Here is a 17,808-nt window from a genome sequence, read left to right as displayed (position 1 = left end):
TTAGGATTAAATCGCAGCCAACTGATTTTTTTTTTTTTATGTTTACCATGACAATTTTTTTTTAAAAAGCCTTCAAGTTTGTGGTTATGCAATCAACCCCGGAATTTGTTATGTCTGAAATGCAAGCAACCCAGGATTGTGTTCCCAGATTCCCACACCTTCAATTGACCTGGGTGAAGTGTGTATGATATGACCTGGGAATTTTTTACTTGGCCAGTAAGGGCCACATGAATCCTGCTGATATCATCAGTTTCATTTGAAGAGGAACATATGCCACACATGAGAGGAACACAGTGCAGGGAAGTGTTTTAGAGGGAGCCTTAGAAGAGCCTTGTTTACAAGACATATGTTAAAACAAAGACTGTCACACATGGTTTACTACTTGAACAAAAAACTTTTATTCTTAAAAAAAAATAGTTTTAAAGGTAGAACTGGTATGGTATATGATACATGAAATTTAAATGATTTAAGATTGTAAAGCAAACCCAGTCCATTTGGGGCTGCACCCACCTCTGCATGACCTATGACCTTAATTTATTAAGGTCGGTCATAAATGGATGATCCCTGTACAAACATATTAACAACAGCCAAATACGTACAGATCTATCACAGGTACCCTATGGATGTGCAATGCTGGCCAGTAAAATAAATAAATAATTAAAAAACAACGATGGGCTGTCCCCCCACCCAGCAATTACTAGCCCCGGGCTCATTGAGCCAGTCCTGGTTGCAGAAATACAAGGGGGAAAGCTGCGGTAGCCCTGTATTTCTTTAACCAGCACCAGGCTCATGGCTCAGTCCTGGATCCCAAAATACGGGGGACAAAACAAGTAGGGGACCCCCCTATTGGTACTAATGCCACAGCTGGGTGACACTTTTTATACAAGGTCCCCCGGCCAAAGCATTAACCTCTGGGTTAAACCAGGGCTGATATGCTGGGGGACCCAGGGCATACCAGGTTCAGGCTATAGCCCAGCGCTGTTCCCGGAGCACCAGGCTGATAGAATAAATGTGCAAACAATGGTTTTTGTGGAACTACAAGTCCCAGCAAGCCTCCCTGCATGGAGGGACTTAAGGTGCATACACACTGTACAATTTTTTTAACCAATTTCATTAAAAGACATTTCCCTTGAACCCAGTGTCCTGAACAAAAGCTGTTGACGAAAGATATTCACGACAGGCGATAGACAAAAGATCTAGCTACAGTTTATAGGCTCTTTTTGAAAGCTATGCAAATTCAGCTGCATGCACAGTTGATGTACAATCTTGATGAACAATAGGCAGGTGTGTGCATCATCATTCGACGTTCGTCTGTCGTCCATATCTTTCGTCCAGGACACTGGGCTCAATGGAAATGTCTTTCACCAAAATTGGTCAAATAATTGTACAGTGTGTATGCACCTTTAGAGAACCACTTGGCGGACCACATGTCTCAGCATGCAGAGCATTTATGGGCCCTGTAGTTTTGTAGTTCTACATAAAATCCAATGTCCAAATAAGTTACACAAACACCCAGAAAAATAAAACTTTAATTCATACTACAATCCCCCATCCATACTAACCTATAGGGTCCACCATAGGCATGTCCACTTCTCCCCTGTAGAATCCATAGGGTACCTGTAAAAATAAATTATACTCACTAGCTCCTCTGGCGTAGATTGCGTCCTCTTTGGTCCAAAGGCATCCACGAGGGTCCTGACACCATACGAACTGGGAACCGCCCCTAAATGCCCATGTTAAAATTTGACATGAGCTTCTATGGAGCAGCGAATAGCCAATCAGCAGCGGAACTCCCATGGACCCTGCTCCTAATGGCTGGGGGAGGCACCGGCAAATTATTTAACCAGAAGATCTCTCAGTTCGGGGAAAGAGCTACAAGTGTAAACACACTTGCGCCTCCATCAGTTCACATGGTGTTGGGACCCTCGGTCAGGATTTTTTTCACTCGTGGATGCCTACTATGGACCGAACAGGATGCAATACTGTATATGCTGGAGGAGCTAGCGAGTAGAATTTATTTGAACATTGGTTTTGTCGCAGAACTATAAGATGCAGTGGGCCCATTAATGCCTTGCATGCTGAAACTTGTGGTTCTCAATGTCCCTTCATGTGGGGGAGGCTTGCTGGGACTTGTAGTTCCACAACAAAACCTAATGTTTATTATTCCTACACATTTATTCCATCAGCCCGGTGCCCACCGCCAAGGGGCACCGGGTTCAGCCCTGAGGTCCCTGGAAGGGGGGGCCCTTTATGGGGGGTCCTCACTCCCCCAGTGTCCCGTCCTGGGCTGATCAGCCACAGGTTAATGCTTTGGCAGGAGATTCGGTACTTATGTATTATCTGGGCTCCCATGTTAAATGCACCCCATTTTTTCTTACCTCTACTATCCAACTACGCATGGAGTTGATTTTATATAGAGTGGCGAGCGCAGCGAGCCACCGTTCCCGAAGCGTGGCGAGCGGACGCGGTCTCATAAGAAAAACGGGAGCCCAGATATTACATAAGTACCGGAGATTCTCATATAAAAAGTGTCCCCCGGCGGTGGCATTAGCCTGCTAGCTGTTTGTGTCCATTGTTGGTTGCTGAAATACTACTCATTTTGTCCTCTGTATTTTGGGAACCAGCACCGTGCCATGAGCCTAGTGCTGGTTATAGAAACACAGGGGGACCACAGATTTTTTGCCCCTGTATTTCTGCAACCAGGACTAGGCTCAATTGCTGGGCGGGGGACCACATGTCAGGTTTTTTAATTATGTATTTATTTTTACAATGAGAAGCCTGCAAGGATCTGACTAATATGAATGGCTGCATTCGTACCCATTCGATCCTAGTAAATGTACCCCTTTATGTCTGAAAGTGGCCAAACCAGGAATTTCTTAGGGATTTTTGCAGAAGAAAATATCCCTGCTCTGAGCAGGGACATTCCTGAGTCATATGTCTGAAAGGGGTATTAGTGAAGCAGTATCTTCTGTCTGCAGGTGGGGTAAGCAATCACACTGATCACACCTCAATCCTGTATAATCTCCCCCCCCCAAATACACCACAGTGCAAAAGTTATTTTTAATAAGGAATAGTTAGACCAGATTTTATTTTTTTTTAAATACTTTTTATTGAAAGAATTTTCTTACAATACGAACAGGTCATAAATTGTAACATGTACATTGTTCTGAAATTACCAGAATAATTGGAGCATATAACTACAATATGACACATCTTTCACTTACGTAGGTAAATGTGTCAACCATTAACAGTGTTATGTGGCATATCTTGTACACGATACAATACATATATCTATTTATATCCTACATACATAACAAATAAAATCGACGATGGACTGAGACTAGAGGGTATGATAAATGAAGGAGTGAAAAAAGGTGGGGGAAAAGGGGTGGGATTAAGAATATCTCAATAATATGGAGCATGTATATTTCCATACAGTCCTTGATCATATACATTTTTAGACATTTGGCTATACATCGTAAAACTACATTCCTATCTATTTTAATACTGAAATAGACTAAAAACATTGCATAAGTGTTGTTTCTAAAACATTTTCAAATATGGAGAGAATATGATTTTTATCGCTTAACTCAAGGGTGTCTATAAATGTAGACCATTTTTGATAAAATTTACTAGCTCCAAAGGATAGATCTGTTCTTGCATATTTTCTTTCGAAATAAAGGATTTGAAGCAACTTTTGCTTGACCATCGATAGCAGTGGTGCAGTTTTCTCCGTCCAGTGTATTAATATGCATTTTCTAGCCACTGTAATTATAGTGATGAACAGTGAAAGGGAATGTTTTTTTAATTGTGTCCATTGGCCACATGTGAAAAGAAAGTCCCATAAATGCTAAAGGATCTGGGAAGAGCTGGACGTGGAATGTGGTTGATAGGAAAACAGTAACTTTGTTCCAGAATTTTTTGATTTTGTAGCAATCCCACATGCAGTGAGGAACGTTAGCCACGGTTGCTCCACATTTGCGGCATTGGCCCATCTCTTCTGGTATCATATATTTACACCTTTGAGGTGTTATATATGCTCTGTGTAATGTTCATAAATACACTTCTTGTAAATAAACAGTTTAATGCTTTTAGTGATGTTAAGTCCGGTAATATCATCTAGGCATGTTATGCTTGGTATGTCTTTTTCCCATTTATCGAGTAATGTTGTCCATTGAGCATATATAATTTCACCTTATACTGTTTCATTAAAAGAAAATTTAAAAAGTAAGTCTATTGATGTAACCTGAGATAGCATTATAGGGTGGCTACTCCTTGGACTTGGCGCTTTTATTGAAGTCAGAAAGTGTCTAACCTGAAAGTACATGAACTGGTGTGTATGAGACAGCCCAAAACTTTGCGTGAGCTCTGAAAAAGTATAGATAGACCCTCCTGGGTCAAAAACTTTATTTGATGTGTCTATACCTTTATCTCTCCACACGTTAAATTGCAATTTAGTCAATGAGGGAGGGAAAGATAGGCTACCCCATAAAGGAATAAATTGGGATATACAAGGATCTCTGTTCCTAATTGTATTAATAGACAACCAGGTTGAATAAATGTCTTTGAATAAAATGTGCGACTTTATTTCTGTTGGGATAGCAGAATAACCTGAAACCTTCCCAAATGAGTCAATGAGACGCAGTAGTGCTGGAATAGAGTGTAAGGGGTTTTAAATAAAAAATCAGGGTATTGTCAGCAAACAATGCAATGTTTAACTCTTCTGATCTAATTTTATATAGTATATGTATAAGAGGAGATGATCTTATTGCTACCGCCAATGGCTCAATGGCTATTGCAAATAATAGCGGCGATAGAGGACACCCTTGATGAGTTCCTCTACCTAACTGAAAGAAATTTTAAAGGAATCCCGGTGAACCCTGAGACCTGCGTCTAGACTTTGCAAGCTTCCTGCACAATCATCTGGTCCTGCCATTCCTTTCATCCCCCATCTGGAGAACTTTATTTCCCCAAGCACGAATGCACTTTAGAGAGGATCCCCTCCATCAAGTTAGGCCCAACTGGACTGGGACACCTCCAGCTGACACCTTGGATTACAATATCACTCCCATCCACCACCTTGGCTTTGGACCCTATTGGTTCATTCTTGTACTTTCACGTTGTAGAGGATCCCACATACATCTGCATAGGATACCTCCAATGTCCATCTTGGACAACCATTCGATCCAGGGGTACCATTGACCTACAAGTTGGGTAATATATTGGATGTTTGATTGAACAGAGCAGGTTATTTACCATCAAAATAATCAGGTCTCAGTGACTCAATGATTTTTACTCATGTACATTCATGCTGTATTTCTTATTGAATTTGTTTTTATTTTATTACATTTTCACTTACTATATTGTTTGGATCATTAACTGAGCGCTGCATATTCTTCTTGGTTATTAGAAATTTGAAAGGAGTCTGTTAAATGTAATAGCAGATTTATGAGATGTATAAATTGTCCTAATTATTGCAATGAATAAGGAAGGAAAACCAAATTTTTCCAATGTCTTAAATAAGTGTGCCCATAATACCATATCAAATGCCTTCTCCGTGTCCAGCGTTAGGACCAAATTTTTTGTCCCCCTGGATGCGGAGAAAGCTTTCGACTGCTGAATAGCCGCCAACACTCTTCAGACATTTGAAACAGAGTGCCTCCCTTTTATAAACCCTGATTGTGTTTTTACAATATGGGTCAGGAGTGGCACTGGTGAATGAAATTGAATTAGTAATCACGTACAAAATCTAACAGAAACAACATAATTACCACTAAAAAACAAATGTGGTGTGGTGTTTGGTTGGTGGTGCTCCCAAAAATGTTCAGCTTAGCAACTGAAAAAAACAAAGTCACTGTGTGACAAAAGAAAGGAAGAACAGCAAAGGCTTTTTGGGGCACACTTGAATGAATTAATTTAAACAATTTAATACATAACGTTTATTGAGTATTTAAATGCTAAAACGAAGGTACGTAGGATATAAACAAATTTAAACTGAAATCAGTAATCACAAGAGATTTGGCGTTAATCAACAAGATATTGGAGAAAATGACAAAGACGGAATAGGATATTGCTCCATTAATGACATTTTTTAAATATTAATCAGAAATAAATAAATCACATTGATTGCAGTAGTCATTTTTTTCATTCCAAAGGAGCAAAAGACATCAAGGATGCTTGACACTTGTCCCCTGCTGTTGCTAATATTAATTCCCGTTAATAAATGATAAAGTAAGAATAGAAAGCTACCTCAATTGGACAGAGGTGTATCTGCTGTCCGGGTCCAATTACAGCAACTGGTATTCCCAATTGGTCACCCAAAGATGTACTAACCAGACCATTCACTGCTTAGCTGCTGAGTGCGGGATGGAATTCAGGCGGACCAGTGATGTATGGCCGTATTCAACCAAGGATGAGAGTACCACAGTGTCCTTAGTAGGAAGCCAAGATGTGCTTCTGCTTTTTGCCCAACCAAAACACAGATCACCCTGTTGCTAAAAAGTATTGCAGGAGGATCTGGTGTGTTGAGACAAATGAGAGAATCACAGAAAATTAGGGCAATAGATACAGATGGGTGGATATCTCTGACCCCTCGTCTGCTGTCTACCATCAATCTAAGATGTCAAATGGCAGATGAGAGCGATAGGGGCCACAGAATGAGCCAGCCACAAAGGAGGAAATCTCACAAATTGGTCTCAAATGAAGAAAGTGAGAGATTGTACCCTAATCTCCACTCCGGGAGCAGTATAGCTGGTGTCAGTATTAATTTCACTGATCACCACTCCGTACTATAGGGATAGTTTAATGAGAGAGTAAACGGTGGGTCCTTGGAGAGAATGGTGCCCAATACTTATATCTATTCATTCAAGTGTCTGACCTAGAGGTGGTCAGGGTTGTACACTATGTTGGAAAGGGTGAGACATTAGGGTACCACTTAACACACAGACAGGGGATAAAGGAAACTTAAAATAATGTACAGCTATATTAACAATAAACAGACTTCCGATGTGTCCTGGCATGTGCAGATATTTTGCACACTACAGGAAATTTGTAGAACTAGTTCAATGAAAAAAACAAAAAAATAATAGCGACGCCTAGCCACCTCTCCAGCTCTTATTTATCAATAAAAATTTAAATATTAAACAAACACAACAACACAAAAACCACATTTTAGACCATCTCTACTTCAGGTCCCAGTAAAAGACATATCTATTCACCAATAGTCAACACCGTTGTTAAAATTGCATATCAGCCTGCCACTTGATCAGCAATATCAGTATTGTCGGCCTGATTCTTAATGAGGCAATTTTTTTTGAAGAAATTATTCTGCTTCTTTAGGATTAAAAAAGTCATGTGACCCAGATGTTGTGATGATTATTAAACATGCTGGGAAAAACATGTAAATTTACATTCAAATGTCACCATTGCAGAGCAAACAGTAATAAAGGAGCGTCTGGCTTTGGTCACTTCATTAGAAAAATTTTGAAAGATTTGAATGGTGTGTTCTTTCCATTTGATACGAGTAATTTTCCTAGAAGCATTCCAAATTATTTGCTTATGGAGGAAATTGAGAATGTTCTTGCGGTTTTAAGAGGTGCCAAGTCTGTGCACGCACTCGACCACCATATCTGAACAGAAAGATTCTATATGTAATAATTGTGGTATGGTATTACGAAAAAATGGTCAAGCTCTGACCCCTTGATGGATTCTGGGATCCCCGTTATTCTGAGATTATTCCTCCTTGTTCTATTTTCTACATTTTCTAATCTGTCAGCCAGACGTTTATTATCTCCTTTCAGTGTCTTTACCGATTGTTGTAAGGAATTTATGTTATCCAGATTTAAGCTGATCTGTGTCTCTGCCCTAGTGAGCCTGTCTGTTATATGGGATATCAGGTCATCATAATTGTGCAGAGAGATCACTGTATAAGCAGCGGATTCTCTCCCTTCAGTCTGGTCAATGACCAACTCCTTTGCTGCTGGAGTCCCTGGGGTGTTGTCCGAACTCTGCGTCATGTTTTGTTCCACACGCCGTTTGTCTTGGCGCTGTGGCAGCTGATTGGGAGCCTGCTTAGCAGCCATGTGGGGTTCTAAATATTTCTCCATGCCCGTAGCCAATCTCCAGGGGGAGCGGGACTGGGCTCTGATGGTTGTCGACAGCGTGCAGATGATCAGAGCTGGAGCAGGTGTCGGAGCTATGAGGAGACACTGTCTACTCCTCCATGCCGGAACCAGAAGTCAGTTAAACCAGATTAGATGCAATAAACAAATATGTTTATTATGCAAAAGCAACTTTTCTAATCATTGTTATTCTTATTCAAGCTCCACCGTACATGATGCCAAAGGCCAAGTTCGTTCTACCAAGCGTGGACTGTAAAATAGAGTGGGCTTAGGTCGAATGTCATTAGGTCAACCACTATTGTTCGACAGTGAAAAGGTCGACATGTGATAAAAGGTCAATGCATTGACAAAAGGTCGACGCAAGCAAAAGTTAGCCGCTGAAATGATCGACACGGCACATTTCAACGTGTTTTTTTTGTGTTTCTATTTTGACATGGACCCCCAATAAGTGTGACACTTACTCGCCATGCTTCTGGCAAGGTGCCTCAGTCCGCTTGCCACTCTTTATCATTCTCAATAGTAGTTAACCTGGATCATAAAGTGTGAAGAAGTCGGTTAAAATAAAATTGTAAACTCATGTAAACCTTTTCATGCTTGTGCATGCTATTGCTTCTTTGGACCTTTTTCAATGTCACTCTAGTGCATGTCTACACTTTTCCTGTCAACCAATAGTGGTCACCAATCACCAGGGACTGTGGATTTCATCCAAGAGTGGTATATCGATCTTACAACTAATTTTGTAACAGGAACTATTTTATAAGGGATATAATTATTGCACCAGTCATCTTTGGTAAGGATTGATGTCAGGACCTAGTTATGCAGTAATTTAACATCTATTTTCTGTAAAAAATGTGTATGTCCAGCAGTGAGGCAGAGATGCGCTGCAGTCAGTGAGGCAGAGATGCGCTGCAGTCAGTGAGGCAGAGATGCGCTGCAGTCAGTGAGGCAGAGATGTGCTGCAGTCAGTGAGGCAGAGATGTGCTGCAGTCAGTGAGGCAGAGATGTGCTGCAGTCAGTGAGGCAGAGATACTCTGCTGTCAGTAAACAGAGATGTGCCACTGACAACGAAGCAGTGCTGGCAGTGAGGGTGGATATGTCTTGCTGTCAGCGAGGCAGAAATGTACGTACTTTAGAGCACGACCACCGTTAGTAATATTTTTGAATGACACTAGCGATTAAGGTTGTGGATTGATGCAGCGGTGGCTGTGTAATGAGGTTTTGATGACAGTTGGATGGCATAGTCATTTAATTGTGATAGAGGTAATTTGTGAAAGGCTTTGAATATTAAGTTACGTCGAAACAAAGGCATTTAAAATGAACAGTATCAACTGAAAAATAACATACCTTTCCTCTTTCTGTTAATGTTGTTAACATGATTAAAAGTGATAATCTGTTGTCCCAAACCATTTGCCAGAAATGAGCACATGTATGAGGTAGGGGTCCTTGAGTAGCAATATATTTGTTTACTATATTAGAGGACGGAATCTCCATCTGTAAATAAGAAAGACAAATACAGAACTAAAATGTAAACCATTACAACAGACCTCAGTTTCAGTCATTTTCAATGCACTTCTGAGTAGTGACAGTTATGATTTTGCTATGGGTAATTTTTCTAGAAAAAACTAAAAATGACAATCTTGCGCAGCCATTACAAAAAAATAAAATAAAAGACTGGTTAACAAGCATTGCAATGTAATATAATTCAATGTTTAAATATGACCCTTAGCATAGGTGCCGATTTATGTTTTTGGTGTTGGGTGCTCAAGCCAAAAATATAAGGGAGTGACTTCAAAGGGAAGGGGCATGGCCACAAAATCTTCCCGACATACTGTTTGCCAGGCAGCAGGGCCGGCGATGCGGGTGCTGCAGCTGCAAATTAGTAAGTTAATATGGCGGCCCAGCAGCGCGACTCGGGCCCGTGGGTGCTCATCAATTTCCGGGGGTGCTCGGACCCTTGAGCACCTACAGAATCGGCACCTGTGACCCTTAGAATGGTGTATATTTTCCTTGTTTAGATTTGCATTAAGAGCATAGGCATGCACAGGCACTCCTAATGCTGTGCCCACACAACCTTATGAACACCTCCCTGCCTGCAGCAATACCAGCCATACCTTTTACCAAAGACTTTTGCTTTTTAGAACTGTATTAAATTAAAATAATCACCGGTACTTGTTTCCTAGCACGGCGCCCACGATTTTAATCTTATATTGTTTCGATCGCATATATAGTGTTGCGAGCCACCGAGCCCGAAGCGTGGCCAGCGGATGTGGATAACGTCACATGTATTCCGCGTCCCCACGCATGGCTAGCTGCGCTCTCCACGCTTCGGGCTCGGTGGCTCGCTTCGCTCGCCACTCTATATATGTATCTTTTAAAATGTGTCAGTGATTAATGAGTGCAGCTGTGCAGCAGCTAGGTTGTCTGTAAAATGTGAACTGTTGGTAGCTCTTGAGGGCTAGGGTTGGCTACCACTGTTCTAGACCATTGTCATATCACTACATACCTGCATCATACATATACACACAAATTTACCTCCCTGCTCCCCCCTAACCCCGCCCGTCTCCCTGAAGCAGAGACAGGCTGGGTTCACAGCCCCTGCCACCCGGTAACTGGGATGCTCTCACGTCCCAGTCAGATGGAGCACCATCTTGCCAGTGGGGCAATCTGGCGAGCCCTGGCGTTGGCTGAGAGGTGCTCCATCTGTACTGTTACATAGAAGACTAAACTGAAATAGGCAGGAGATTATTGTCATGATTTAAGGTTTGAGAGGTACTTATCTGCCATTCAGATGCTTCACCAAGCTTGCGCACAGACTGTCATCTTTTATCTGTCCAAAGCACTCCCCTTCCTAATCAGAGCCAGAGACGTGCGGCCAACGTTCCCCACAATAACATTCCAGCCGATGCGGCTTAGTCCTATGGCAGGTGCTGGCTCTCCACTTCAGTGCAGGATTTAGGCCCGTCCACGTGGGCACATGTCGCTGGTGTGGGCACCAGTCGCTGCTGTAGGCGCCGCCATCTTGGATCCACCCACATGCTTCTTCCAAACCAATCCCCAGTCATCCATCGTTGACATCATCCCAAGGTAGAAACAACAAGAGGGTAGTGCTGGTGCTCTGGGATTGGGGCAGTCAATGGGCAAGTGTCTGCTGGTTCCAGTTGGAATTCGACTGGAAAGTTGTTAGGTCAGGAACAATAACTGTAAACTGGGTGTTGCGGATGAAAAGAAGGAGGTGTTGCGCTCTGGGGAGAGGGCAGTCACTGTGCTGGTGTCAAGTCGGATTGAGACTGGACTGAAAATTGATGAAGCCGGGAGCAATATCGGTACTTATGTATTAGCAGGGCGCCTGGCTATGCCACGCTGACAACGTACCTTAGGCTACGTTGTCAGTGTAGCCATTGCCAGGTGCTCAGCAAATATGTTACTTACTTAGTGTGGGCGGCTTGAGCGGCGGGGCTTCAGCGGTGGCCGGCTGGAGGGGGGAGATCCTGGCGGGCTGAAGGGCGGGCGGCGGTAAACTGTTTACAGAGATGGTACTCTTTACCTAGAACGGCGCCCACGATGTCCATCGCGGTCATCGGGGGTAAAAAATCGCGGGCATCGCATGCACTAAAAAAACGGGTGTGACGCGATGCCCGCGATTTCCCATAGGGATCAATGTTAAAAGTGTGATTGGACGCGATTTTAGTGTTCAATGCCTCAATGCCCGCAATTTTTCCATAGGAAACAATGTTAAATGGGCCACAGAGCCCTAATAGTCCCCTGAAGTCTGAAATGGCCCCCACAATTGTTAACGCCACCCCACGATCAACGTGAACCCGAAGCGTGGCGAGCGCAGCGAGCCCGCGAGGGGCGGCGGTACGCGTCCTCCGACCTTTTCATACCCCCACTATCCACGTCGGCGTGGAGTTGAGAATAGAATAGTGAGGCGAGCGCAGCAAGCCACCGAGCCCGAAGCGTGGCGAGCGCAGCGAGCCCCGCGAGGGGACGCGGATACCTGTGAAGCCCGTGAAGGGACGCGTTTACCTGTGAAGGTATCCACTGCCCTCGCCACGCTTCGGGCTCAGTGGCTCGCTGCGCTCGCCACACTATTCTGTTCTCAACTCCACGCCGACGTGGATAGTGGGGGTATGAAAAGGTCGGAGGACGCGTACCGCCGCCCCTCGCCACGCTTCGGGTTCACGTTGATCGTTGGGTGGCGTTAACAATTGTGGGGGCCATTTCAGACTTCAGGGGGACTATTTGGGCTCCGTGGCCCATTTAACATTGTTTCCTATGGAAAAATCGCGGGCATTGAGGCATTGAACACTAAAATCGCGTCCAATCACACTTTTAACATTGTTCCCTATGGGAAATCGCGGGCATTGCGTCGCACCCGTTTTTTAGTGCATGCGATGGCCGCGATGCCCGCGATGGGCACCGTGCTAGGTAAAGAGTACCACAGAGACCAATTTTAATCTTTCAAATGTTCTTTTTCTCTATCTATCATTCTTTTTTTAATTTTCGCCACATTAATCCCTGTCACAGGGAATTAGACTACCAGGTCATGTAAAATTAATAAAATTATAAAATATAAATAAATTTGATGGCCTGCTAGCTATAGAGTTACCGTATTTGTAATAATTTAATAAAGAATACACCTCTGGGTACGATACAACTTTGTTTTTAAGTCATTGAAAACTATGTGGATGAGGAGTGCGTCCAACTAAACAGATTTCTTTCTTTCCTTCTTATTGTATACTATATATTTAAATCAGTAGACAGCACCCTAAGCCAGTAGGGGAATATATATGCTTAAATTCCCTTCTGACTGACAGTCTTGCCATCCACAACTCTTTATTTTCCAATAATTATTTAGAATGGTCACACCACTCGATGCTGACCCAGCACATAACAGAATCTATACCACCAACGTAACTAGAATAGTATCACCAAATCGATAGCTGAGACCATTAGAACACAGATATCAGACCCCCATCAAAAATGATGTAACTTTAGTTTAAGTAAAGACCTTGGGAGCAGAAGGGATAGATGGACGGAAGAATCAGGTACCCTTTTTGGAGAGAATAACACCAATAACAAAGACAATCACTGGAGCACCGGTCTGGGCCCCAAGATTTCTGTTGCTGACGCTAACACCCTTAAGACTCACTCATTAACAACATCTGATTACTTTTGCTGCTACTGCCTACCTTGACAAAAGACTTGTCCACTGATATATAATTACTCCAATCAGAATAGGGAATCAGTGACACTGGGGTCCTACTACGTGAGAAGCCTTATCCTCATTTTAAAACACTTTCTTGTTGTCATATGTCTTTTGGTTTTATATGTCACCTTTTAAACAAATATAAAAGGTTATATTTTAGACATTTTCTTCTGGTGCACTAAGAATAGACTTTCTCCCCCTTTTTTTCTTGTTATGTCCAAATTATGTCTATTGGTAGCACACCCCGTGTTAGTGATCACACAATTGTGTAAAACCTAAGATATATAAATTGTACACATCATGCCTAGTGTGACTAACAAACCTTTGTTTCTCATATTATAGATCATTCTTCTTCCTTTTCTGCATAGAATATATATATATATATATATATATATTAAAAATCAAATGCCCCCCCCCCCCCCAAATATGTGCAGATAAATCAGTGAAAGCTACTATCAATCATGAGGATGCAACATATATCTATACCGAACACTTACATTCACTTTACAATAAATACTGCTTAATACTAATTACTACAACAGCCATTTGTCTTTATTACACTTAATCATAGATTTTATCATAACATAATGAACATTTTTTTCAAACTATTGCATAGGCAAATGAAGGGGGGGGGGGGGGGGGTTTCTGGTTGCCTTGAAACCCCCCTCCTCTAGGCAAATGCCTTGACCCTTTGCCATCCAAATGCAATTTTTGGAATCTTTTTGCAATTCAAACAGTCTGGTTTAAATTAATTCTAATTTGTTTTATAAAAAAATGGTCTACATTGAATGTTAGACTATGTTAATGTTCTTATTTTAAATTGGATAACCATTGTATCTGCTACTAGCGCTAGGGCTGTTGAAACTGACTAGTTTAAGGGACATTGCAGAGCTGCTGCAAATGCCTAGTTTACCAGCTTCTTCTACCACATTTACTGTACGTGTGGATCTGAGACATCAAATATTGCACTGGGCAAGAGAGTAAGTAAGTAAGTAAGTAAGTAAGTAGAATTTATATAGCGCACTTTCTCCAGCAGGACTCAAGGCGCCACCTTGGGGTGGACTCAAGGAGTAGCTGCCAGGAGGCAGAGACAGGAGCTTTACCATGAAGTGGAAGATTGTGAGTTTAGAAAGTGCAGTACTAGTTCTATTATGTTTGTGTATTTATGATATGTTCAACCTTTTCCTGACCACTTATCTAAATACGTTTGATACAGCTTATACTATAGACCATCTGTACTGTTAAAAATTAATACTGTATGTCATACAGTATCCAGTGTCTAAAAAGACCAATTTTCAGGGTTGTTAACTTCCCCAAGACTCCTGTTCTTATTCCAATGTGCTGCAGATTGGGAAATATTGGATTACATTTGGAAACCCCTTCAAAAAATTTGCCAGTGTATTGAGAAACACTACAGTTTGGGAATGTTTCTATTATGAATCCCCAGCCCCCTCCTCCAAATTATGATTAACACAGCAAGGACCACCGACTGTTGCATGAACAATGGGCGGGCCTCAAAAATCCCCCCCCCCCCATCAGAGCACAGCCTCCTCCCTGCCTGGAGTCAAGCGCACAGGAGCTGTGAGTGCTCAGCTCTTGCAAGAGCAGCAATCTGGAAGTGAATGCGCCCACAGTCTCTGTGGAGCCAGGCTGGTCATGCAGCATTTAGTCAGGACTTGGCCATCACCACTGCACTATGGAAATCAAAGGGGTAAGCAGCATGACTCATTGGGACGCCGCTGACTGCTGAAACTTGCTTATAAACTGCATTTTGGAGTATTAAACCCTGGTTTGAGACACTAACCTGGACAAAGACTTATATTGTTGTATTTGATCCCTCCAAGCACTTTTCTATCCCCACATTAACCCTTTAAGCTATGTGGTTTATTTAAACCTCATTGACCCAATACAGATGGCTGCAGTCACCTGTTTGGGAACATAGGTCCCAATCGAGGGACCTATGTGTCATAGGGATCCTTAAAAAAAATCCTAATGCCCCCTAAGGGTCCCGAAGAGTGCTAATACGCCAATCTACCTGAAGTTCATCACATGAAATATATACTGCATCAAACAATAAATTCTTTGCAACAAATACTAGTGACTTTATATTATTAATTGATTAGATATAAACACCATAATTATTGTTAACTACTAAACTTTCACTCTGTGCATATTGTACATACATTACAGTTGAGCCCTCAGTAAATATCTGCTATACTATCTTTGTGTAACAAACTGTTTGTGGGGGTTTCTTTTCTGTACAATTTAGTTTGAATTGTGTTGTCTTCTGCCCGATTGATGTAGAGGTTAAGAAAAGTAATCAGATCTCTACTGATAGTATGTGTTAGATTGAGATTCAGTTCATTGCAGTTTAGAATTTGAATAAACTCAAGGAGATCCATTTGGGTGCCTTGCTAGATTAGAAAAATATAATCAATGTAACAGACTGAAGATATTATCTGTGTGGTGTATTGTTCATTGATTTCAGTGAAAACCCATTCTTGCTCCCACCATCCAAGGAACATATATGCATATGTAGTGCGCCCATAGCTATTCCCTGGATTTGAAGGAAGAATTTAATGTAGGAGAAAATTGAGGAGAGTAATTAAAAACACCTTAAAGTCATCCATTCCTTCTGCCTGAAGAAAATATCTGACTGCTGCAATTCCAGGATCATGATTAATACTAGTATACAGAGCTTCGACATTGAGTGTTACTAGTGATGTGTCTTATTCCAGATGAATGTCATGGATTTTGGTAAGGACATTGCAAGTGTCCTGCACATTGGAGGCAAGTAAGTAGACATGATGTTTCAGGTGTTGGTCAATAACACTTAACACTTTCCAGGGTACACTCATCCTCTAAAAAACACATTTCCTGGGTCCATGCAATTGTATTTTACTACCAGGGAATCAAGTGTGGGAGACACGGAAAGCAAATACCCCTATCTTGCTATCTAACCTCTATACAGTGGGTGATTTGAGACACGCTCTCTCCTCCATCAACACACACCTAGAGATGTAAAACCCCAGGAAGGTGACTACAGTAGCATTTTATCACTGTTTCTCTAGTAATAAAAAGTAGTAAAAAACGCCTTGAGTATTGCATGCTTTATAACAGTGATATGTGATATACCGTATGCTTCCAACAGGTAAAATATATTTATTTAACAAAAAACAGCAAAAGTATATTTTATGAAGCCATTTATTTTTCACTGAAACATATGAAAATGAATTATATTTGCAGATATTTTAAAACCTTTAGGATCATTTTACAAGCACTTTAATTTACTTACATTCACATAGCTTGCATTAATGTAGTCGTCACTTCCATGTAAAAGTACTCGGGTTGCATCATCTACAGATCAAATGTAAAAAAATAATAATAATGATTTTCTAGACATGCTGCTGGTCACAAGATGACGTTTGTATGAAATGTAGACCATTTATCAGGTCTTTCAAGAATTAAACAATTAATAAGAATATACAAGACAGATATCATCTATCCAATTAAGCTGCATAGAAAAATAAATGCAGCATTAAGAAATTTGAAAAATTCTCAAGGTAAACTATTAATACTTAATAATAAGGAAAATCAGATAAACATACAGTATTCCAGTTTTAGAACAATCATAGTAATCCATAATTTACAACAAAATACATCATATTAAACCTTTATATAAGTGGCTATGTAGGGAACTAATCAAATCAAAGAGAAAGTCAGTAGAGTATACTATATTGAACTAATATAAACTGGAGAATGTATGGATTGTAGTCAAGCATGCCATCTTGCAAAACTATCACTGAGGCATCTCTTTTCCAGAGATGGCCACTGCTCAAGTAGAGTGAGCACTTAATATTTCTGGCACTTTATGATCATGTTTCTGGTATGGATGGGTGACTTCTTAATTAATTGATTTGAAAATAGACAGTATGTAAGCGGCATGACCGAACCTTGCTACAGTCAAAATCAAAAGCGGGTGTAATTCCTTTTTGGATAGATACTGTATAATAATGATCGCTCTCAGATCTGTTGAATGCATTTTCTTCTATTTTCCATTCACTCATAGAAGTTGGAATGGGCTGTTAGGACCACTTTTTTTATCTTTAAAGATCTTTAAAGAGGGTTTTGGTACTTTATTACTTGTCACTCTACAACCCTTCTGGCACATTTAACTGACACTAGTACAACTACTTCAATATCAAACATCTCAGAAGAACTCCAATCATTATTTGATGTGGTGTGTTCATTAGTATTTAATGTACTAAAGCATGGGTCCTCAAACTGCGGCCCTCCAGATGTTGTGAAACTACAAATCCCAGCATGCCTTGCCACAGTTTTGCTAAAAGGGAGTGTTAAAACTGTGGCAAGGCATGATGGGATTTGTAGTTTCACAACATCTGGAGGGCCGCAGTTTGAGGACCCATGTACTAAAGTGAGGTCCTGGAAAACACAATTGTTCGGATGAAGGGACAAACT

General features: G+C 41.3%; 1 protein-coding gene across 5 annotated transcripts in view; it reads right to left on the bottom strand.

Annotated features, from left to right (window-relative positions):
• The window catches only part of PTPN3 (protein tyrosine phosphatase non-receptor type 3), a 524,536-nt gene that overhangs the window by 53,872 nt on the left and 452,856 nt on the right, over positions 1-17,808 (bottom strand). For all 5 annotated transcript variants that reach the window (XM_083188292.1, XM_083188290.1, XM_083188291.1 and 2 more), the window contains 2 exons: positions 16,625-16,686; positions 9,465-9,611 (listed from right to left, as the gene is read on the bottom strand). In XM_083188292.1, coding sequence (XP_083044418.1) covers positions 9,465-9,611; positions 16,625-16,686 — 209 coding nt within the window. The remainder of the gene's footprint in view (positions 1-9,464; positions 9,612-16,624; positions 16,687-17,808) is intronic.

The sequence above is a fragment of the Crinia signifera genome, chromosome 5 (assembly GCF_055691185.1).
Source record: "Crinia signifera chromosome 5, ASM5569118v1, whole genome shotgun sequence".
Lineage (NCBI taxonomy): Eukaryota > Metazoa > Chordata > Amphibia > Anura > Myobatrachidae > Crinia > Crinia signifera.
The sequence above is the reverse complement of the archived record's forward strand: the minus strand, read 5'-3'. Positions and strand labels throughout refer to the sequence as shown.